Source organism: Boleophthalmus pectinirostris, unplaced genomic scaffold (assembly GCF_026225935.1).
Source record: "Boleophthalmus pectinirostris isolate CB_2022bp ecotype Guang Dong unplaced genomic scaffold, ASM2622593v1 HiC_scaffold_20, whole genome shotgun sequence".
NCBI lineage: Eukaryota > Metazoa > Chordata > Actinopteri > Gobiiformes > Gobiidae > Boleophthalmus > Boleophthalmus pectinirostris.
In genome coordinates this window covers 10,469,725-10,494,650 of record NW_026571153.1, presented here as the reverse complement: position 1 = coordinate 10,494,650, position 24,926 = coordinate 10,469,725, and the positions used below count along the sequence as shown (strand labels likewise).

Genomic DNA, 24,926 nt, shown 5'->3' with positions numbered 1-24,926 from the left:
CCCAGACACGTCCTCCAGCTCCTCCGGGGGGACCCCGAGGCGTTCCCAGGCCAGCCGAGAGACATAGTCCCTCCAGCGTGTCCTGGGTCTTCCCCGGGGCCTCCTCCCGGTGGGACATGCCCGGAACACCTCCCGAGGGAGGCGCCCAGGAGGCATCCGGAACAGATGCCCGAGCCACCTCAACTGGCTCCTCTTGACGTGGAGGAGCAGCGGCTCTACTCCGAGCTCCTCCCGTGTGACTGAGCTCCTCACCCTATCTCTAAGGGAGAGCCCAGCCACCCTGCGGAGGAAACCCATTTCAAGCGCTTGTATCTGCGATCTCGTCCTTTCGGTCACTACCCAGAGCTCATGACCATAGATGAGAGTAGGAACGAAGACTGATCGGTAAATCGAGAGCTTCGCCTTTCGGCTCAGCTCCCTCTTCACCACAACGGTCCGATACAGCGACCACATCACTGCCGAAGCTGCACCGATCCACCTGTCAATCTCACGTTCCGTCCTCCCCTCACTCGTGAACAAGACCCCGAGATACTTGAACTCCTCCACTTGAGGCAAAGACTCCCCACCCACCCGGAGAGGGCAAGCCACCTTTTTCCGGTCGAGAACCATGGCCTCAGACTTAGAAGAGCTGATCTTCATCCCAGCCGCTTCACACTCGGCTGCAAACCGCCCCAGTGCACATTGCAGGTCCTGGTTCGATGAAGCCAACAGGACAACATCATCCGCAAAACAGCAGAGATGACAAAAAGGGACAAACAGAACTGGCGGAGTCCAACATGCACCGGGAACAGGTCTGACTTACTGCCGGCAATGCGAACACAGCTCCTGCTCCGGTCATACAGGGACTGGACAGCCCTCAGCAAAGGGCCCCGGACCCCATACTCCCAGAGCACCCCCCACAGGACACCACGAGGGACACGGTCGAATGCCTTCTCCAAGTCCACAAAGCACATGTGGACTGGTTGGGTAAACTCCCATGAACTCTCGAGCACCCGATGGAGAGTATAGAGCTGGTCCAGTGTTCCACGGCCAGGACGAAAACCACACTGCTCTTCCTGGATCTGAGGTTCGACTATTGGCCGGATTCTCCTCTCCAGTACCCTGGCATAGACCTTACCGGGAAGGCTGAGGAGTGTGATCCCCCTATAGTTGGAGCACACCCTCCGGTCCCCCTTCTTATACAGAGGGACCACCACCCCGGTTTGCCAGTCCAGAGGTACTGTCCCCGACCGCCACGCGATGTTGAAGAGGCATGTCAGCCAAGACAGCCCCACAACATCCAGAGACTTAAGGTACTCAGGACCGATCTCATCCAACCCCGGAGCCTTGCCACCAAGGAGCTTTCCAACCACCTCAGTGACTTCAGCCAGGGTGATGGATGAGTCCGCCTCCGAGTCCCCAGCCTCGGCCTCCTCCTCGGAAGACGTGACGGTGGGATTGAGGAGATCCTCAAAGTATTCCTTCCACCACCGGACAACGTCCCCAGTCGAGGTCAGCAGCTCTCCCCCTGCACTGTAAACAGTGTTGGTGAAGAACTGCTTCCCCCTCCTGAGGCGCCGGACGGTTTGCCAGAATCTCTTTGAGGCCATCCGATAGTCCTTCTCCATGGCCTCCCCGAACTCCTCCCAGCTCCGAGTTTTTGCCTCCACAACCACACGGGCTGCAGCACGCTTGGCCCGCCCGTACCCGTCAGCTGCTTCAGGAGTCCCCCGAGCCAGCAAGGCCCGATAGGACTCCTTCTTCAGCTTGACGGCATCCCTTACTTCCGGTGTCCACCACCGGGTTCGGGGATTGCCGCCGCGACAGGCACCACAGACCTTACGCCCACAGCTCCAAGCAGCTGCATCGACAATTAAGGTCGAGAATGAAGCCCACTCGGACTCCATATCTCCAGCCTCCCCCGGAATCCGGGAGAAGTCCTCCCGGAGGTGCGAATTGAAAGTCCCTCTGACAGAGGGCTCTGCCAGACGTTCCCAACAGACCCTCACTACACGCTTGGGCCTGTCAGGTCTTTCCGGCTTCCTCCGCCGCCAGCGAACCCAACTCACAACCAGGTGGTGATCAGTTGACAGCTCAGCCCCTCTCTTCACCCGAGTGTCCAAGACACGCGGCCGGAGATCAGATGACACGACAACAAAGTCGATCATCGACCTCCGGCCTAGGGTGTCCTGGTGCCACGTGCACTTATGGACACCCTTGTGCTCGAACATGGTGTTTGTTATGGACAAACTGTGACTAGCACAGAAGTCCAATAACAAAACACCACTCGGGTTCAGATCAGGGAGGCCGTTCCTCCCAATCACCCCTCTCCAAGTGTCACTGTCGTTGCCCACGTGGGCGTTGAAGTCCCCCAGGAGAACAACGGAGTCCCCGGTCGGCGTATTTTCTGTTATATTTTATTAAATTATTTTGTTACAGAGCTCCAGTTTTGTTGCTTGTTCAGAGGAAGGAAACTTGTTTATGCAGCACATTTGACATTTTCACTGTTTTAATGATTAAAATGGGTGTGTTTCAGGCTACGTTTATATGATGACGGTCTGAACACAAGACGAAAAAGTGGCGTCACGTCTTCAAGTGTGTGGAATTTGATTGGGTTTGCATGCCAGATCGCTAGGTGATGATGTATGTGACCTAAACACATACGCAACATGAGCAGATCTGACCAGAATTTTGTGTCTTGGGCAGTGTAGACGGAAACGCTACGGCGGAGTTTATTCATCTTTTCCACTCTGGAGGGTGGTTTCAGATTTCTGTGGTTTTAAGCCCCAAAAACACCGTCACCGTCTAAATGAAAAGGCACTTCCCATAAAATATTTTGTCGTTTTTACCCGCAAGCTTTCTAGTGTAAACAGGCACTCATATTCACTTTGCACAAGAAGTGGTTTAACAGACTTCTAGTATCACAGCCATGATTTTTCCATTATTTTTTATTGAACCATATCGCATCAATTTGAAATATATCATGTTGGTCTAAAAGTGATCTGTATCGAGATATGTATGATATCATGGCCTATGTATTGAGGTATTTATCATATCATATTTTTAATTATTTGTTTACAGCACTACAGTTTAGTGGAAGAAAACTTGTTTATGCGACACATTTGACATTTTCACTGTTTTGATGATTAAAATGGGCGTGTTTCATATAAACTTTGCATAAGAAGTGGTTTAACAAAGACTTTTAGTATCACAGCAATGAAGCAATGATTTAAGCCATTATTTGTATTGAACCATATCACATCGTTTTGAAATATATCGAATCAAAAGTGCACTGTATCGAGGTATGTATCGTATTGACAACTTCTTAATGATACCCAGCTCTACTTTTAAGGTACCATATATGTTTGCAAAGTTACTTAGAATCCCCTGTGCGAGAATAAAGACACAGGCTACTACATATATATATACATGAAAGCAGGATATCTACAGTCAGTGTGTTTTAATGGAAAACAGCACACAGTTGTATATATATTGGTGCTTGATGAAATGTATGATGCATTTATGATGAGCTGAAAACACAGAGTTTCTATGTTTGTATTTTTATCGTGATCCCAACGGCCTATCTCTCACAGTGGTGTATTTAATGGAACTCTTCCATGAGACAGATAAAGGCCCCATATTTATTAAAGAAAAGCTTATAACATTTTCCACTGTAATAAATCTAGATTTATCCCTCAATTTGTATCTTTGTTGTTTAGCCTTGGGCTTAATAAAAAACCTCTGCATCATCACATGGTTCGTATTCCATGGAGAAGAGCAGCAATCTTCTGTCATTATTCATCATAATCATCACAGTGTTTCAAAGACATTTCATGCAGTACATTCTATAGAAATTATTGCTTTTTTAAACTGATTTGCAATTAATATTCAGGCCCAACCATTTCTATCACGGAATCCTACACTTTGTTTTCTACACGTCTACATCTTTCCTTACATCCCAGATATTATGATTAGTGTATCTAAAGCTGCACTACGTAACTTACCTGTCTTCATGGTGAGAAGCAGGAAGCGTCACCAGCACAAGTTACAGGTGAGGTCTGTGGAGAGGCAAGCCCACTGACAGTAAAATCCATGTTTTTGAGTGTGAAAAACACCTGTAATGGAACAAATGCTATAGATAGTTAGATTAAAGCAATACTATGGAACTTTCCTTATAAAGATAAAACGTCTCAGTGGAGATAGGTATTGTGTCCTCAATTAGAAAAGCTGTGTAGTGCGCCTTTGAAGATCCTATGACTCTTGTGAGCTTTAAGTCATGTTAGGACGTTGTTACTTCATCAAAAACAGACCTGAAGTTGTGTTTTGTTTCATTCGCACATGTTTGAGGAATCCTTTAATAGTCTGTCTACATCTCCAGAGCTCAAAATGCTGCGTTCCAGAACTAAAGCTCTTCTTGGAGAAAGTGTTGGACGGGGTGCGCCTGCCATTATCACATATTTTGGGAACTTTCACAGATCTGGTCCCAGGTTAGGAGCAGTATTGGAAAAGTTCTCTCTATTACTTTACCGCAGAATTTTGAGACACTGTACCTTTGGATAAGGCCTGCTCAGCTTATAGAACATAAGAAAAAATATATTTATAATATACTACTGGCTACTGGAAAGAAGATGGCTTAGTGATAAAGCTTCTTGCCTTGAGGACTGGATGAATGTTTCCATACTATTTACATAATGGACATTTTATGAGACATGACCTTGACAAATTTGATAATTACTGGAAAACTTGGAGAGCGTGTGTTGCCAGATTTTAATTGAGTGTGACCTGATGAAACCATTGTATTTTTTATTTATGAATATATTTGTCTTGTTTTGTTATTATTACTCTTTTTACTACCAAGCTTACTCAGGAGCGATAATGTGGCCCCCAGAGAAAAAAGTTTGGTGACCCCTGTTATAATGCTTACTGCAAATAACAAAATACTTTTCTCTTTTTGTTCCAGTTTGATAATTCTTATAAGACATGTACATGTTTATTTTTGGAAAAGGAGAAAGGGGACTGCTGCATTCCACCTTATGATGTCATGGTGGGGTAGTTTTCAAGATAACAGCTATACCTATTGCCTTTAGTTCAGTAAAGACAATTCCAGGGCTGAAATTAACCAAATGATTCTAGTGTAAGGAAGTTAAAAACACAGTGGAGCACTTCCCTGCCTATCACATGGCATCGCAAGGTAGAATAGAGTGTTTCTGTTTGAGAGAAGAACAGGGTTTGTGTGTTAAACGTGTGAATGAAACAAAACAAAACTCTGGGCACAACAGCATTATAACCCAGATCAGAAAATAGCCTAATATGGGCTTTTTTACCACTCCCCAAAATGTGCAACAATCTGAACTGAAATAGCTACAGCTGCATGCTGTAGTTATAGCTTGTTATAGCAAATAAACATCTAGTTGTTTTGCACGGGGCGATACTGAAGGCTTTGGTCACACACGTGTGGACAGGAGCTTGGTATAATCCATGTGGTGCATAAGTGATAAGACAAAGTGTTGTTTCAGGACTCTGTGTGCTGTAGAAGGGCAGTCTGAAGTGAGAATGGAAAAAGTGAGGGCGTAGGGAAAGTGAGCCCAGCTGATGTAGTGGTCTATGAAAGTACACAATGCTCACAAACATGCTAAGAATAGGTCCAGATATGTGAGCTGGTTTACATTATGGTGTTTACACTGGAAATTATGTAAGTGGTTTAGAAATAATATCACACAATTTAATCATGAAAAGAGAAGTGATGGATTATACTCACCAAAATGCAGCAGAGAAGGTCCTGCACAGAAAAAAAAGTGGAGTGTTAAAATGAACTCTCACAGAATCAATTTTAACATTTTCTCAAGGTTTATATGAGTCCAATCTGTTCTAGAGTTAGTTTAACATTTTTGGAAATGTTAATTAAATAACACTGGACTAAAATCCCCAAATCAAGAGTTATATTAACATTTTGAGAGTAAACGGATAACACTTTGTAGGGTTATCCTGATTTAGCTGAACAACACACAGAGGTGTTTTCTTTTTACACTTTATTTTAGTTAATTTACAATTAAATTACGTACAAAACTGGTTCAAACTGGTCTTCTCTCGTGGAAGTTTGAAGTGGTGGCTGGAAAGTGCGAAAATAACACTCGGGGATGTTGAATTAACTTCAGCCAGATTAACTCTGGCAAAGAACCCAAACTCGAACTTTCATATAGTTAAAATAAAAAATTTTGTGCTAAAAACAACCCTCCAGTTTTTGCTGTGTGCCATTGTTTTTAGCAACATGATCACACTTACACAGGTTAAAGTGCCTGTGACAGGTTAGTCTCCCCATTGCTCTAAAATACAGTTAAGATGTTGTTATATATAACTTTTTACTAAACTTTTTTAGGTTTAACATTGTACTTCCTGGTTGTAAATTATGACACTTGCAGTAGGGAATTCCATAACTGTTGTGAAACTACAATTTACATTTACCACAGATATTATCCCACCAAATTAAGTTAAAACCTGTCATATGTAATTTGCTAATTGTTGATCTGCAAAATATTGTCACCGTCCATGCAAACATTTTCAACTGCAGAACTCTTTCACTTTCCGCTGCAGAGTTTTTGTAACCATAAAACAATTTAACAGCCCTGCTATTGCATAAACGTTAGTTCATTAGCAGTGATAGCTGGTTTTTACTAGCACAGCTAATAAAAAACACAGTAAAGACACTATTATCCTCCCTGTGCTAATCAAACTGAACCCATCCACCAAGTAAATTTGTATGAGTGAAAGTCACAAACCAAATCAGAGTGTGCTGAAATTGAAATGATCCTTGCAGATTATAGCACCACACTTGACCTTTTCTGTAAGTGAGCAGCTATGGAAGCTCTGCGGGGACACACTGAATCAAATTTGATGGAGCGAGTGCACAATAATAATATAGTAGTAACTCTTTCATTTCCAGCTGCAGAGTTTTTGCATTTTCAAAAACTTTGCAATCCCTTCAGAAAGAAATGCTCGTGAATTATTTTTTGCATTTTCAGGAGGTAGAGTGATTCAGATTTAGAACTCAGTGCTATTTATTATTTGTGTATTATGTATTTCTGAACTTTTCTTTTCAACTTTTTCTTTGCAACAAACTGAACAAACTACTCATATTACGCCAGTTTCTGATCTGATGTTATAATGTTGTTTCCTCATCAAAAACATACCTGGAGTTGTGTTTTGTTTCACACACGTTTAACACACAAATCCTGTATATTTAGGAGCTCTTCTCTCAAACAGAAAACATGTTTTAAACTCCATACACTTTCACTGTAATCATTTGGATAATTTTACCCTTGGAAACTTTCTCTCACTTTCATTTCATCCCAAAACATCAGCCTTTTTTTTTTCTTTTTCTTAACCCAATCCATCTTCTTTGTCCTCTTCCATCATGTGTTCTGAGTGGTCCATTATTTTCACCGCTGGTGCACTTCCCCGACACAATCGCTCAGCTTTGCTTTAGGAACAATCACACGTGGATCTAAAATGGCCTCCAGCATGAGTCACTCGGACAGGGGAGTGCAGACCAAGACGTGAGCACTTTTATAGGATTACAATTGCAGCTTTAAAACACGTTCATTATCATACAATCAGCACGAGGCTGCAGTCACCTCTTTGGAATTTTTATGTATATCTAAAAAAATCTGAGGGATGACTAGGCCTGTGTGTCCATTCTTATCTTAAAGGGCATATATTAGCTTTTTTTAAATCTATTTTATAACACTGTGGTAATACACAAAGTGCTCCACTATGCTTTTAAACTCTTTACACCTTCATTAGAATAATTTGAATGATTTTAGCCCTGGAATTGCCAATCTCTTCTGAACTAAAGGTAAAAGTTAGCTGTAAAACTGGAAATTATCACTACATGACATCACAAGTTGGAACAGTACATTTTGAGCTTTTGGAGCAACTCACAACACACCATTTCTTCACAGCTTACAGCCCCCACACTTGATTGCTCCTCATTACTGTCTGTCCTGTCCTTGAACAAACAAATAAAAATATAAACGCACCATGATTTAATAGAGCATGTCAGTGTTGCTTGGTTTAGAGAAAATATTCATGCCTCACTGGTAGGGATGTAACAATAACCGAAATATCGTGATATTGTATCGTCAAAGGTCTCTCAATAATATCGTGGACCATCACAATATATCGAATTACAAGTCTCTTTCCTTAAATTAATAGTTATGGTGCAGAAGTAGCTTAATAAAACAGAGGGAACTACATAGACCATAATCGTTTGCTCTGTTTTAGTGCAGACTACATGAAGAAATAACAGTTTTGAAGCTTAATTCCTTAGAAAAATAGCATATTCACAGTTTTGTTAGCCTCCACAAAATATCATGAGAGGTATATCGTGAAAACATCGTACCGAGAGATTTGGATATCGTTACATCCCTACCCACTGGTAATATTGTGTTGTTCTGTAATAAAGAAATGAAGATAATTTAGATGACATGCAAACGGGGACAAAGAGAGACTAGAAACCAGACCGATTAAATATTAAATTTATTATAAAACATTTATTTACAAATCTGTGTTCAGCAGTGATTCCAAAGTCTGTAAAAGATTGTCATACTAAAACACGATACACTGGCGTCATTTTGAAGTGACTGTGTGAGTAAAATACATGAACACCTGACCGCTGTTCCATCTCAAAATAGATCTGATTGCTTATAAAATATAGTGCAGTAGAAACCTTTGGAGTATTGTCTAAGCAGCTGACTCAAGTGTGACTAGTTCTCCATCAGTGTTCATATGAAAATACAAGCCGCTAATATAGCCTAGCAAAAATAGATTATGCAAAATTCTCACATTTGACCACACTGCTGGGTAGAAATACAATGTGTAAGTTTAGCTAGAGTTTTAGCATGAGCACTTGACACTTCTCATTTACTTTTCTATCTCTCGGATGACTCAAAATGGACTTCTGAGTCAAAAGTCAAATACATTCAACGATTTCATATTTACACGGACAACAAGAAAGTCATTTCCGAGCATCGATCAAAAACTCATAATGTTTTTATGTACAATGATAAAAACAACATCTACTAGTGACTCATGTTGCTTTCACATGGAACGAGGCAGAAGGTTCAGGGTTTACCGAGATTTTTAGCGGAGGAGTAAATGTTGATTTGAAAAGTTGATTTGAAGCCCAATACCAGCTTCAGAGGTGGGTAGTACTGGTAGTTACATTTACTCAGCTGCTTTTACTTTAGTAACTTTTTGAGTACTTTTCTAGCAGCTTACTTTTAGTCCTGCTTGAGTAACATTTTATTGAAGTTCCTTGAATACAAGTTTTGGCTATTCTTCCCACTGTGAGTAAGTCTACAAGTGACAAAAGCTTTAGATAACAAAAATATTTAAACATTTGTGTTTCTTGTGTCCACCCTTTGAAAATACCAAGTTTTGTGCTTTATTTAATGTTTTCTCCTTCAAATTACATTAACTTTACATTAACAGTGACTCTTTCAATTACTCTTACTTTCCCCAAGTTGATTAATTTCTTGGACCACTACTTTGTTAGCCAGGCTGGTGCCACCTAGTGCCTCCACTCATTTTAATTTCTCTCCAGCAACTAGGTCAGGAATCGGAATACACTAGACGATTTCCAAGAACCCCGAAGTGTGAGTCTGGACACCAGCCAATCAGCAAAGAGCCAGACATTCTGTGTTGGCAACGATTCCCAAGATCGAGGATTTAAAGCCGGAACAAGGAGAATGTTTGGTGAAATTTATCAAGGCGAAAGACGTTATTGCCCTTCTTCCTACGGGATTTGGGAAAAGCTTAATATATTAGTTGCCACTTTAGCGGCACATTACATACATCACAACCAAATAGCAGCGATGAGTTAAATTTTAAAAAGTACCTGCCTACCGTCGAGTGAATAAATCCTAACTCTGTGATGACAGATGGTTTCTATAAAGCTGATGAATCCAAGCTACTACTTTGTACTTATGTACTTATACTTGTACTTATTATTTAGAAGTAATGTTACTGTTACTTGAGTACATTTTTGGCCACTCTACCCACCTCTAAACAGGTTTGACAATTTTTTTCTAACATAACAATTGTGCAGTCTGGTTTCTTGTCACAAACTTCTCATAATAAAGATAAATAATACTTGTCTTATTGCTTTCAAACATTTAGGTAAAAGGTGACAACTTTTCTAAATACTTTAAATTCGGGTATACAGATGAAAATGCTTGTTGTGCTGTCCGCCAGCATAGGTTCCACAAGGTAAAAGCTTTAAAAGGGATTTGCCCAAGTGATCTGTTTTTTATACATTGACATCATCCGGGCTGCCTTTCCCAATCTTATCGTGCTCTCATCTACTGACCTAAAGTAACATTGGTCTCCCCATTTGCTCTGACTCCATGTGAATGCAACACAGCCTTACAGTTTCATACTAAATTGGACTGAGATCAGGTAATTGCCCCGGCTCTTAAGCTCCATTGTGGTACAGAGCATACAGAGCAATTATACAGGTCCACATAAGAGCGATGCAAAAGGAGCAGGTAGAGTCTCTATCCGCACACTTCAAATCCATCTCCTCTAACTTCCGACAAATTGGCTTCTGCAGTAATGACTTATATGAGAGGCACTGATAAACAGATGGAAGAGGGAGCAGGATAAGGGGACTCGCGCACAACACTGGCTCCCCCTGCTGGCATGTAAACGTATACATACAGTTAAGTGAAATAGTTCAAACTGAAATGGATTGCCTTAAAGGTATGTAACTTTTTGGTTGGGGGTACAGGTTGTTTAACTGCTCAAAAAAATAAAAAAAAAACTAGAAAAACAGGCATTCTGACTGTGAGTAGGATTGCCTCTCCAGAGATCTGACCTGTGACTTGATCTGGTTTGGTCTCCATGAAGATAGAAATGTTTAAAACCACACTGAGAAGCATTCCAGACAAAGCAATAACATCCCCATGGAAAAAAAAAAAGCATTTAACGGACCCTCCACCAGAAAAATTACAAATTGCACCTTTAATAGTTGTTTAAACACATAGAAAACTTCTGCTATACTAAATACACTAAACCCTCTTAAGTTTGTTCATGGAAAAGTCACGTACTTTTCCACGCTGAGTTGTTTATCAAATTACTTCCCCAGCATCACTTTGACCTGAACAAGATGGACTTCTATGAGAATGTGAACTCACAAATCTCAGGAGAATGATTTTGGAACCATTTCAGTTTTCAATGGCCACTTTAGCAGGAATTCTTAACAAACTTGAATTCTTCTAGCACATAACTCAGCTCTTATTGGCATCTAATCCTTATAAATAGAAAACCATGGAACAATTTCACCAGACTGTAAGATATATCAAATACAAGTCAAATCTCCAAAGACATACTCCTACTCTGTTTCCATTTCAAAATACCTTTCAAAATGTCCTCAGTGATCTTTCCTGCCTGTATATGTTATCTGTGTATATTATACTTTGACAGACTTCTTAGTTTAAAATGGCAAAAATTAGCTGCTAAATGTCTAGAAAGCCTACATTCAGCAACTTGTCGTCAGTGATTTATTGCTCTCGAGCCCAGCAGCCCACATGTTCACAGTATGTGTATAGCTTATAGAGAATTCCTGACAGTCTCACTATTAGCCCGATTCTCACCACTTTGAACCAGTAAACATTAAGAGGAATCAACAAAAAAAGATGGGTAGCTATTTCTAAGCAAAAAACACAGAATATGCTTTTAAAGATGCAGTAATGGACCCTCACAGCTAGAATGATTTCAGATTGTTTGGACGATAAGAAGTCTTATTTTGTTAGCTTTGGCCTTTGTTCACGTTTTGGACTGCTTTAAAAACATTGATAGAGCTAATGTCAAATACCTGGGATCGAACTGTGACCGTAAGTCTTTGCTGCAGCTTGAGTGGAGCAGTTAAGGATAGATTATGTGGAATTTATAAAAGCAATTAATCGTCTAATAGGACATGTAAATATTCAAATAACCCCAACATTATCTTCCCCATCCAACTTTATGACCTGTTGCCCTAACGATAATCCACTGAGGTAATTACTGCACTAGCTCTCTCCCAAAAACTTTCACTTATAAATCTACATTGACAGAGGTAGTATAAAGGCCAAAGCTACAAAACAGGAACCATGTGAAATAATAAACCATAAAAAATATATTTGCGATTGTAACCGAGTGCACCACAAATCCAAACTGCCAGTGTAACGTCTCAGGTGAACCTGTCCTTCAGTGTTCTGTCTAAAAAGCAACGTCCAAATTACCTCATAATAATAGCAATATCATAATAATAATAATAATAACAATAACAATAATAGCAATAACACGAGCGCCCTCCTGCACGACCAGATGCACCACGACCCACACAGCTAATGGCTCTAACGTGACTGTGCCGCGTTTTATCAGCACCCAATCTGCTCCCTGCGCGTTTCCATGGCAACGGGCACATCTCTTGGCTGGACGTGACCTGAACTGGGAGCTAATGTCACTACCTCCCCCGTATCCCAAAGTGGACTAGGACATGGTGTGAGGAGAAGTGCTGTGATCAGGACAAACAGAGGGAGCTGCGGTAGGGGGCCAGTGTGCAGACCGGAGTGGGGAGGCCGTAGTGGGAGGGGTCCGTGAAGGGAAACAGGAACAGGATGAAGAGAACGACACCCAGGAGGTAGGAGGACAGAACGGTGAGGCGCTGTGGGTGCTCCACGGCTGCACTGATGGCAGGAAAACCCATGTAGTTACAGAAGGAATGGCACAACACCGGGCCCATCAGATGACCTGTACAGGGGGGAAAAGTTAGTAAGAATGTCCTCACTGCAAAAATATGGAACAGGGTTAGGCAAAGCTAAACATATCTATGGTTTATTCAAAGTGAGTTATGATTGTCCAAGATATTTGCTCTCTTTTTTGTACATTCATGAGGTATTTTTGGCCAATACACTATTTAAATGGAGCAGAAAAACAAGCATGAGAAAGCGAGAGAAAGAGCCCCACCAGTGTAATTTGTTGTAAGAACTAGTAGTAGTATATATAGAACAAGTCTTTCGAAAGTTCCATAACACTTCTAAACAGCTAATCCATACATGCCAGTCGGGAATTAATTATGAAAACCCCATTAGTCTTATTGACCTCTGTCCCAGTAGTTTAGCTAATGTGTTTTTAACATAATCAATCATTATTGAACCATGTTACACAACACAGTTTAATAATGGAGGCTCATTAAAACTCCAGCTGAAGCCCAAATGATTCAATGATTGTGACAGTGAGGGACAGATTGTTTTACGTCATGCTCACTCAAACACTCTTTGTTAAGATTTTTATCTACATTGTATTATTGAGCTACTGTGTCCACATAATTTCCCCTGTGAACCAATTAACTTAGCCTTGGTCTAAAATGTCTTTGATATACTGTGCAGTGTCCGTATGTGCAACAAAGACATGATAAAAATACAGTATATATATATAAATAAATAAAAAACAAGAAATAAAGATGTTTTTTGTTTTACTGGAAGCTTTCTTGATCCATAAATAACCAACGCACCTGTTCTGAGAAAGATGAACGCTGTGTACGCCCCGAACACAGCGGTATAGGAGAACTGGAACACTGTCAGAAGGGAATCGAAATAATGGTCATATAAAATAGACCCACAAATAAATCAATGTTGATCTCTAGTCCCTCTAGTGTCTGACCTGCAGATAAGAAGATTCCCGACAGAGTGCCCTGCCTAAACCGCAGCAGCTCAATCACATGATGGAAGTGGGCTGAAATGTGATTAACATTAAAAAAACACGTTAATTAAAAAAAGAAACATACAAAAATCCCCCAGAATTTAACAAACTCACCAACTCCAAAGAATAGTGGGCAGGTAAAGATAGCGGCAAATGGTCCTGCGCAGGGCACCAACATGGGCAGCATACAGGCACGGAACACCAGCTCCTCTGTCAACGGCGCGACCACCTGGTTCCTCAGCCAACGCATGTCACTGAAGCACAGGGACCAGAACCACGGATCTAGAGGAAAAGACAGTTTTAGAAGAGGTTACATTGCAAGACACCTGAAGTAAAGTTAATCAGTAAGAAAATTACAGTTCTAAGAAGTCTTACCACACGCCACTTTGATGCCATCCATGAAGCTCCAGGGACAGTCCATGGCGAGCTGCATCAGGGGCCCCAGAAACAAGACCTTAAATGGAAGAAGGCACAAAGGCAATACATATGGGTTTTGTGTTGACGGTGCAAGTGCATATAAAATTAACCCTTCATACTTCGACAAAGAGGCCTAAATATATTTTGTGTATTCATTCAGTTTTAATGCTGGTCATTTCTAATTGTCAGTGATCAGCTTGGGCCTTTTTAAGGATCCTTTTAAACAAATGAGCTACAGACAACTTTCTATGAGTTAAAGTATATGGTTTGGAGTGGAGAAAACTGTAATGGATCAATATGAGGAAACAAATCATGATAAATTATAATACAGCTAATATATAATACCATATAATTTGGTCAGTCTGTGCTACAGCAGGTACAGTAGCTACAGAGGAAGTTACCAGAGTATGAAGTAAGTATAGAGTGAATGAAGTCAATGAATAATAGCTAATGTGTGGCACTTTAAGAGGCTTCAAAAAGCTTTTACAAGTGCAAGGCATTATAATGTAATAAATGTATAGTGCTTGTCGTATATGTTACCATGGTGAGCAGTAGTGGAAATATGATGGCAGGAATGAGGCCCTCCAACCGGATCCCCATGAGAGCCAGCAATGAAGGGAAAGTCTGAAACAAAACAGAAATAGTTAGATTAAAGGACACTAGCATTACTCAACAATAAAGCTTACACAGTAAAAAGCTATAGCACAAAGTCTTACCCTGATCCCAGCAAGCTCTCTCCAAGCCCAGACAAACAGAGGGGACAGGCCTGACACCACCAGCACACTGGTGAAGCGCCGCTTGATCACAACAGGGTGGTCCCTGTGGGGGTCATGACATACATCAATATTCTCAATAGAAATGTAGTGAGAATAAAAATAGTTATTGTGTGAAGAATAAGAAAGCACACATGATGGACAACAATAACAGCCCAAGCAGAGTAGATAAGATACTACATAAAACAATGGCAATAAAATCTGTAAAGGTGGCGCATGTGTAACTTCTTTGGTGGACTGTGCACGCCATCTGCTTGTCCCCATAAAGATGTCATTGTTTTACCTGGTATGTTGCACAGTATGGCATTAAACGTATTTATCTTCTTTGAACAAAGCAGAAGCAGATGGCGACCTTCCCACCAGAACATTACATAGGACACTTAAAGATTCTTGCACTAGAAGTTGCTCCAACATACATGTTAACAGTATGTCGTCAGACTGGTACATCTGCCTCCTACAGACATGGGAAGGGTTAATGTCTTCCATCACACCCATTTGTTTCTCAATGAGGATTAGCACAACAAACAGGCAAGTGTGGACCCGTCCTTCACCACTAAGCGACGCTATTGTGAAGTCCAGAAATAGCTGCACCAGCTGTGAACTAAATATGTCAGCTTTTATAAATATACACAAGATACATCAACTCACTGAACAGAGTCTGATTCAAAATACACTACCAAAGCCTGCAATAACGCGCTATAAGGACAATGATTTATATTAAGCTTACATTAAAAGGACACTCCATAATATCCATATATGCTGTGTTACCTGGGCAGGTCACTCCTCCAGATGTACAAGCTGCCCACATAGGAGCAGGCCAGCAGCAGGCAGAAGAGCACAGACAGCCAGCATAAACCTTCTGGAGGAACGAACACTCCGGTGCCGAGGACCAGCTCATCCGGGGGAAGTTTTAGGGATAAATCCTCCTCCTCAGCCATGGTGGCTCACTGCTGGTGCTTTCGCTTAAACTCTTCGGCTGCTGGGCCAGCTAACACGGCAAAACAGCAGGCGACATGAGCGGTGAAGCAGCCAGATCAGGCTTCAGTCAAAACGAAAGCTAACACGGCTAACCAGTTAGCCGCATAGACGCCGTGGCGCTTCTTGATGACGTCATAAAAACGTTTGTAGTTTTTTGGTCTCCGGAATGAGCTCAGAGAGCTGTAGAAGTGCAATACTGCCGCTTTGTGGCGGCGAACGCTATAACTGACAATACATCTTATACTCCTTCAAAGAAAAGAAAAAAACTGAAGTAAAAGTAAAATCGCCGGTTGCCCCAGAGTACACCTATGTCTTATGGTTACAGGCTACATGTTTGTCATTGTATTTGTTCAGCAAATAGAAACACTTGTAACTGAATAAATGCAAGACAGATTAATAAAATGCTGGGGAACATTCAAGGCAATCTCCATGGAGACACAGAAAACTACTGTACGTTGGGACCTAAAACCGAGACAGAAGAGCACATTTAATATGCTGGAGGCTACTCACAGGTGAGGCAAACTATGAAAAAAATAACTGTAGTCATGGTTTTATCATATGCCTATATTTAGACCAGGCCCATTATGACTCAGGATTATATAGACAACATGAGTATCCCAGATCTCATGGTAATGTGGCCACATTTGTTTCAAAATCATATCTGTTGGGATGAGGTTTATGATAATGTATAAAAATTTCTAGGCTAATTGTTAAACTATTCACAATTCCTATTCCCATTAGAGGATAGACATATGAGGACACATGCCTCATAGGCCCTTAGTTTACCTATAGCAAATAAACAACACTAATCAATAGAAATTAGAGATATAGAAATGGACTAAAATTACGTTTAATTAAAGTGTTAGGCCTATTTAGTCTACAGAAATGCACACTTTGTCGAAGAGTGGCCTTGAAAAGAGCACTAGCCTAGCATCACATAATCTAAAAGATGATTTGATCAAGATTCTTTTTCTATTTGTCAAAACAATAAATTTGTCAAGTTTAGGCTGTTGTTACACATAAACACGCACTTTGGTGCATATGAAGAAACGCCACAAAGGATGGCAGTGTTTACCTGAAGCCATCCACAGTTTGTGGAGAGGAGAGGAGGGGTGGGGGTATGAGAGGGGCGTGTCATCGCCTTGTCTGCCAGCTCTCTCCTCCGGTTGTGCACAGTCCGCGCCTCAGTTCGGAGCCGTGTGTTCGTGACGTGAGCGCGCGGAGGGAGAGGCGATGTTATCCTGTGCTGCTGCTCCATCTGTTTCCTCCACACTTCGCGTCTTCTCCTTGGTCTTCTTTTCGAGGCTTCCCAGACCGTACGGGGACTGACACCCACCCACACACCCTTTCTACCCCTCACACACCCACCCGGAGGAGGAGGCATCACAGCGGAGCAACCATCAGTGGGTAGGGGCCTGTTTTTATTGTACTCTTAAGATGTGGATGATGGATGCGTAACAAGGCTCTCTTTGATTGGCGGATTGTTTTGTTTAATCGGGTAGAAGACAAAGACAATATGTGAGTAGCGTCAAGTAATACTTTTAAAATAAAGAGAAGCTTTTTGGACCTATATTCGCTGAGCTCGTACATTATTTACATCAAGTGTGGTACAGCTGCGTGTCGGTGCGTAAGGAGGGCGTGTATGCCATACTGTATGTTTATGTGCAGTGGAATCCCCTGTGTATTAGTCCATCGTGTATGCGTAAAATCAGCGCTATAGCTACGGGGCCTTCGGGGATTTTTAAATGGAGCCTCCTCATGGCTTGATGCGCTCGTGTTACTACAGCATCACGTCTGGATAAAGGGGAGAACGCGTCATTGAGAACAGCGTGGTCCTGGGAAAACGCAATCCGCTGCAATCCCCGTACTCAGGGTAGGAGCCACTACGCCGAGGCCATGTTTAAAGCCCCCCACAGCTGTAACCAAGCCTTAGTGACTGGCGCATTAGCACTTCAGGACGAGAGGTTATGGTGCCTTCCAGACGGTTCCGAGGTGCGCACAGGCTCAGGAGATACAGTTTTGATGAAATTTCTGGGCAGTAGGTTGGCTACATCTGGTAGCCCCTTGGCTACAGTACTCTGGAGTTTGCTGAGTAATATAATAACATTATGGTCATGGTAAATAATGGCAATTATGGAGGGAGAAGCAACAGACAGTAGACTTACAGTATGTAGTATTTCCACAAGATTCCACAGTATTGCATTATGTCCATCTATCCTGTATTCACTGATTTCTTACAGATGTTCTTTATTGCTAAACAAAAATAGATGGTGATATTTTTAATGCCATACTGTGGAACATTCCTGGCAAAGCAATAACATCTCCATGGAGACAGGCAGTGGTGGACATTTTGCCAGAAAAGTTAATCTTGCATCTTTAGTTATTTCTAAATGTTCCATCTCACTCAATAGCTGTAGCTTAACTATTCTAATCTAATAAAGTATAGTATCGGACAAAGAAGTTAAATATGGTTCTGAAAGTATAGCTAGTTTTACCTAAACATGTAGTGTGTTTTTTCAGAAATGAGAGCAAGGCAGACATTGTCAGTTTTGGCATCAACAGGTTGAGATAGTTTGATGATCCTGCCTCTTACATCATTAATATGTACTGCCAAGTGTTTACATGTTAAACAGAAATCTGCTGTCTTGAGTTTAACTGTTGGAAAGTCTGTCCCAATTCTATTTGTATAATGTCATTTTAGCACCGAGGTTTCCAGTGAACTTCATTTATAGACATATGAAAACCATAAAAAGTTGAGGGACGTCAGTGCTGTGGGTACTGGCGTGTGTGGAGTCATAGGAAAGTGACACCTCCAGTCTGAGAGGCCTTTGTTCACTATACAGCAGTTTACATAGCTGCTTTCATATCCCTTTTACCCCCGTGAATAGGATACATTCACAGTCATGGATAACCTGTCCAAGTTTTTTCTGATAAATATAGAAACATGTAGGGAACAGACCACATCTCTCATCTTAGTTATGTAACAGTATTAAAACCACAGGGTTATTTCAGAGCTTTTGGTGCCATTAGATTATATCTGTTTGCATATTATATAACGTTAGTTTAAAATGAAAAGCATGTGTGATTATTGGGCCTAAAGACAGATTATAATACAATGAAGTCATGTATTTATTGTTCAAAATGATTTGCTTTTAAGTCAGTACTCACAAAAGGTTCAAGTGGATTGGATTTCATCTTTATCAACTGATGTAATTTTATGGATAAATTACCACACATTTTTTAATGTGTATAGGATTTCTTTTAGAAGTACCCCAGTCTGCACTTGTTTACTCTTACTTATAACAGTTTGACAGTGTATATTATGCATTATACACACTTCTCTAAAACTTTACAAAGATGTGCATCTGATCACTGGTGAATCTCCCAGAGTTCAGATAGGTGTGATTGACAGGTGGATTAGCCAATCAGAGATATGCATGTTCCTTCCATATCAAAACAAATACGTCTACTTATGAGGAAAAAAGAGAAACAAATCACAGGGGACTGAATAATATGGCAGATGTCTGCAGAATCAACAAGCGAAGCACTAAACTCTGTTCATGTGAGGTGAGAGAAATTTGATTTGTTTGTAAATGATGGGTGATTAATGAGCCTCTTTGTTTTACATGCGTCACTGTAATAAACAAATCTGATTGCACAAACAACAAATATCATTCTAGATTTGCCAAGTCTGGAAACAAATACAGTGAGGGAAGAGCTAAGGTTTCTGCAGAATCAACAAGAGGAGCACTAAACTCTGTGCACTATATTTTGTTCTGAAAGACACGAGAAAATGTAAGAGATGTATGGAGCATTTGAGAAACACGTTCTAGAAATAAGTGGCTGTGATTTGACTGTCTCATATAAAGACGGTTATCTGATGTTCGGCTCTGTGGTCTGGTCCCAGATCTTGCTGGTCCGTTCTGTTTGGGTGCAGGAGGGACAGGCAAACATTTCAGTTCATTTCATACAGTTGTTAAGTTTGTGTAGTGTGTCGTGATATCTCCAGTGCAGAAACTGTCTGTGCTGTGGCTTAAGTTGACCTTCAGAAAGTCCCTGATTCCACATGTCATTGTGCAGTCCATGATGAGACCTTATACACTGTACCTTACACACAGACTCCTCCACTGCAGGGTCAGCCGTGCCTCACACAGTTACGTAACAGTTTGATATATGGTCCCATAAGACCTGTGGGCATTTATCTTCATGTCCCCACGCCACTGTGATGTTCCAGTATGAAACCCAACATTACGATCCAAAGCCCATTGAAGCAGTCATTACTAGTGTTGCAGTCAGAATCTCAAAGACAAAAAAATACAAAGATATGTTGTTTCAGTTTAATTTTACATCGTATTTTTTTGTGTTCCTATAGTCCTAACTGTTGTTTTTGCCTTTTTTATAATTGTATAGATGACCAAAAAGACAGCTGAGATAGTTGAGGGGTGAATAATCCTTAGTACAAGCTGGAATATAAGATAAATTCCAATATTTTGTCAATTGTTTGACTGCAATCAGTATCTCTGACTCATACAACAGTGTACCGTTTTATAACATTCCCTTTGGAGATAATTGCTGTTAAGTTAGACATTTTTTTAACTCCATTCTTGAAAGTAGTGGATTGCTGCAAAAATAGATTCTCACTCTTGTTAATATAAGTGTGAAGATATATGCTTACTTAACAGCAAGAATGACTGAAATGACTGTGCCATAAACTAGTATAAAAACATTGTGAGGCCGAAAAATAACTTGGACTGACAGTTGCAGTTGAAGCAGAGGCAGAGAAGGCTGACCGGGGGAGGACCACTCATCTGTGTAAACTCTTACATAATATGCACACTCTCATACACTAAAGATGAAAAATAAAATTACATATGCCATTATAACTATATATGGAATCCAATTTGAAAATCGTGTATTTTTAATTAGCTTAATTATAATGTATTTTGCCCGGATTAACCAGCGACATAGGTCTTTTTAAAACAGATTCTAGCAGTAATATGAGCACTGTCACAGGGCCATAATTCAGTCCATTATTAACTTCCAATGGGATAAATTTAGCGTTTCATTTGTTTCTGGAAGAGACCCATTCATCCCACGCCCACCTCCTGCAGTGGGCACCAGCTAGCTGCATGGTCTGACGTTATTAATTATAATTTTATGGAAAAATAAATGTACATATATATATAAAACTTGCGTATGTTTTTCCATAGTTTAGTCTGAATAGTGTAATGTTTTTCTGTCTGGCAAATACAGAGCATGACATCATTGTAGCTCGGTCACATGGGAGTAAATTTACATCATGTGACTTTTGTTTTGCTTTGGTTGCTACGATGATAGTTATGTGGGAGACTTCTGCTAATGCAAGATATAAATAATATCACCAATATACACACAAAGAAAAAAAAAGGGCTGTACTAAAATTCAAAGTTGATTTTGATCTAAAAAAATAAATAAATAAATAAAAAGGAAGTCTGAATACTCAATACTAGGGATGTAACGATATCCAAGTCTCACGATATGATATCTTCACAGTCAAACCTCACGATATGGTGGGGAGGCTCACGATTAGAGATGTAACAATATCCAAATCTCTCTGTATGATATTTTCACGATACACATCTCACGGTATGATATTTATTGCGATATTTTGTGGAGGCTAACTAAACTTTTAATATGCTACTTTTTCCTCTTAAAATGCCTTGACAAGACTTAATCCAAAGATTAAAAATGCTAAGAACTGTTATTTCTTCATGTAGTCTACACTGAAATAGAGCAAAGGATCATGGTCTATGTAGTTCCCTCTGTCTTTTTTCAGCTGTTGCTGCACCATAACTTTTAATTTAAGCAAAGAGACTTGTAATTCGATATATTATGATGGTCCACGATATTATTGTCAGAACTTTGACGATACAATATCACGATATTTCAGTTATTGTTACATCCCTACTTAATACCACTATTTAATAGAATGTCATTTTCAGCACAAAATAATAGTTCTGATGTAGCTCAAGATCATTCTAAAAGCATCACACTCCCACTGGTCCTGGCTATAGATTAGTTTTGATCTTGTTCTACTCCTGATTAGTCCTAATCGGTTTCTGGTTTAGTTGTGGTGTAATCCTGGTTTAGTTGTGAGTATAGTCCTTGAAGTGGTTAAATTTCCCTTCTTGGGTTCAGTGAGTTCTTCTTATCGTATTCATGCAGTGAACCACTTTTACATAGAAAGAACGAGTCTACCCATGTTTAAGGTTTTAACAACGATAGAAAACAGTGTGTTCGCCGCGTCTTTACTGAAATTCTTACACAAGATACAGAAAAATACTTTTACCTTCTATGAATGCGCGAGCTCAGTGCATCATATTAGCGCCTGGACATCTCTGGAAATCCTAAAACTAAACAAGTTAAACTAAACAAATTCAAAACTAAATGAAAATTACACAAAATACAAATTATGAAATATAGTAATGCAAACGTAATGTAATCCTAAATATGCTATAACATGCAATCACTAAATATAAATTAAATTATGTTATGACTGAATCTGAGCCTAAATTGCAACAAAATGGAACCAGCAGTCCTACTTCTCAATGCTGTTGTGGTGACTGTGCAATAAGACCATTCAGGAAAGGTCAGTTTTTGTGATTTTGTGATTTTCTTCAGTACTGATATAGTTCACAAGGGAATCTGATTTTAATTCTAGTTTTAGAAATAATAATAATAACACATTTCTATTTATACTGCACATGAAAAACAGATCTCAAAGTGCTACAATCAGTTTAAAATCACTTATAATAACAACAATAAAACACAGATCAGCATAAGTATTAATGCAATGGACAATAACAAATAGATAGTCTTGCTTTGAAATGTATTTTGTGTACTCCTGTGTATTATAATTGACTCACTAACCCTGTCCAGCCCCTGTCCAGCCTGTAGAATGGCTCATAAATGTCCCTTCATCTTGTTTCTATAAAAGACTGACTCGTGTGTCGTAACACGGTGCAGTGCGTGGTCCTCTCCGCTCCTGCATGTTGCTCTGTTGTATAACCCAGTGTCTCTCTAGTCTCTCCAACACTCTCTTCTTCTTTATCTATTATTCCATTCCCTTTGTCTTCCTTTGTCACATGGTGCTTTTTGTCCCTCCCTCCTTCCTGTAGTGCCTCCCTCTCTCCAGGATGTGGCTGTGGGTTGATTAGAAAATGCATGGCACAGAAAAGGCAATCCATCACCCTGCCAGCGATGGACACTTCCGCACATGCGCCCTCCCACCCACGAAATATATGGCTCCTCTTCCGCACCTTCCTCCCAAGATACTAAGGTTAATAATTATCAATAACTATACTGTAGTGGTATTTTAGTTTAGATGAATTTTTAATAATAATGTACAATCTATAGTATAATTTAATATAACTCACTGAGCTCCTTGTATTAAAAATCTCTTGGGGACAGATTTTTTGTAAAGCGTTGTAATAGCATTTTGTTGAAAATAATAATTTGGGACCACCACAACTACTCTACGACTTATTTTCTATGTTGATATTTTGATATATCACTTTATTTATTTATATAGTATAGTATAATGTAGCTGCATTAAACACATGCTGTGTGAGTTCTAACTTATGTCAAAGTCATCATAAACTACAGAACACATAGTACACACACTTTCTTCCTGTATTTGCTTGTCTATTTACAAAAAGTTTGATTTCTTGGACCAAGTTAATTAGGGGTCCTTATTAGCTGTATTATGCATCTACAGTATTTTACATTAAAGTGAAAGAAGTACAGTAGAGAGTAAATGGTTCGCTTAGTGGTTCTATTGATCTCAACATCTGCTGATCTCCTGAATTCGTTATTTTATTTTTTTTCCATAGACTTTCCAAAAAATAAATAAAATAAAACTGTTGAGCTTCCTACTCTTGTTCTTCAATCATAACGTAATAAGCTCTATTCACACTTATGTCACAAACAGGAATCCATTTGGAAACCTGCGATGACAACTTCCGGCGAGCTTTGTTTGCGGTAGTAAGCCTGACAAAATCTAGGAAAAATGAGAAAATGGCCCAGCTTTCTTCATCTACGTGTCATTGCAGCTTTCCGTTATGTTCGGCTAATCAACAGTTATAACCGCTCATCACATTTATTTCAGTGGGTTTGATCACAGAAGGCCGGCAAGCCCAGTGTCAAGAACTACACTAGAAGTTGTCATTGCATGTTTCTAAACGTCTTCCTGGATTGTGACATAAGCGTGAATAGAGCCTATGGTCACTCTTCTCCACCCATATTGTACATCATGCTCTAACTTCCTGTGTACCATCTGAACACCTCCAGCTCAGAGTTAGCATTGTTCCTCACTTTCAAACTCTTATCTTTGTCCCTTTTTACCCGGGACAGTCCCAGTTTTGAGCTCCGTGTCCCCTGTCCCATCAGATTTACACAAAACCAGTGATTTGTTCCAGTTTTATACAAGAAATGGTGTCCCCATCTTTGACCAATTTCATCTAAATTAGGACTAAACTAAGATTAATCCAGGACAACATCACCTCTAAACCAAGACTAAAACAAGACTATGACAATTTTTGACTAATCTGATCCATGACAATAGTAAAGTGGAGCATAAATTGTCATTTGTTCACCAAAATACAGAAAACCGTTTGCGAGTTCTTCAGATTATGACAAGAATGCACAATCCTACATGTTCTTTTCATAATTTTATTTATACCAACCATCCTATCTGATCTGTAAATCTGAAGCTCTTATTTATAATGCAGTGTTCCCTCTTTATTCTTCCCCCGTGCGCCTGCGTATATGTCCCCTGAGCCCAACTGCCTCCACCTCTGCATCCACTCTAATGAAATGTCCCCCACCAGCCACCATCCGTCATGTGATTATGAAGAGGTGTTCCCATCATGCTTCACAGCGCGCACCAAACTCTATCACATCTAATTATCGCCCTGCTCTTGACTTGTACTCTATACGGGACACCGATGATAATAACATGATGGGGCTTTTCCCTGTGCTGCTGTTTGGAGGAGGGCAGCC

General features: G+C 40.3%; 2 protein-coding genes across 4 annotated transcripts in view; one reads left to right on the top strand and one right to left on the bottom strand.

Moving 5' to 3' along the window:
• Positions 1–8,496: 8,496 nt before the first annotated feature.
• On the bottom strand, positions 8,497–16,032 carry rce1a (Ras converting CAAX endopeptidase 1a). The gene is made up of 8 exons (XM_055156635.1): positions 15,678–16,032; positions 14,853–14,955; positions 14,677–14,760; positions 14,095–14,173; positions 13,834–14,001; positions 13,681–13,752; positions 13,532–13,594; positions 8,497–12,768 (listed from the first exon to the last, which is right to left on the bottom strand). Exons 1-8 carry the CDS (start codon positions 15,845–15,847, stop codon positions 12,539–12,541), a joined length of 969 nt encoding a protein of 322 aa, XP_055012610.1. The 5' UTR covers positions 15,848–16,032; the 3' UTR covers positions 8,497–12,538.
• A 1,184-nt stretch (positions 16,033–17,216) lies between these two features.
• The window catches only part of peli3 (pellino E3 ubiquitin protein ligase family member 3), a 28,544-nt gene continuing 20,834 nt past the window's right edge, over positions 17,217–24,926 (top strand). For 2 of the 3 annotated variants that reach the window (XM_055156379.1, XM_055156378.1), the window contains exons 1-2: positions 17,217–17,294; positions 23,045–23,205. In XM_055156379.1, the coding sequence (XP_055012354.1) occupies positions 23,087–23,205 (119 nt within the window). In that variant the 5' untranslated portion in view covers positions 17,217–17,294; positions 23,045–23,086. The other variant, XM_055156380.1, reaches the window with a different exon arrangement.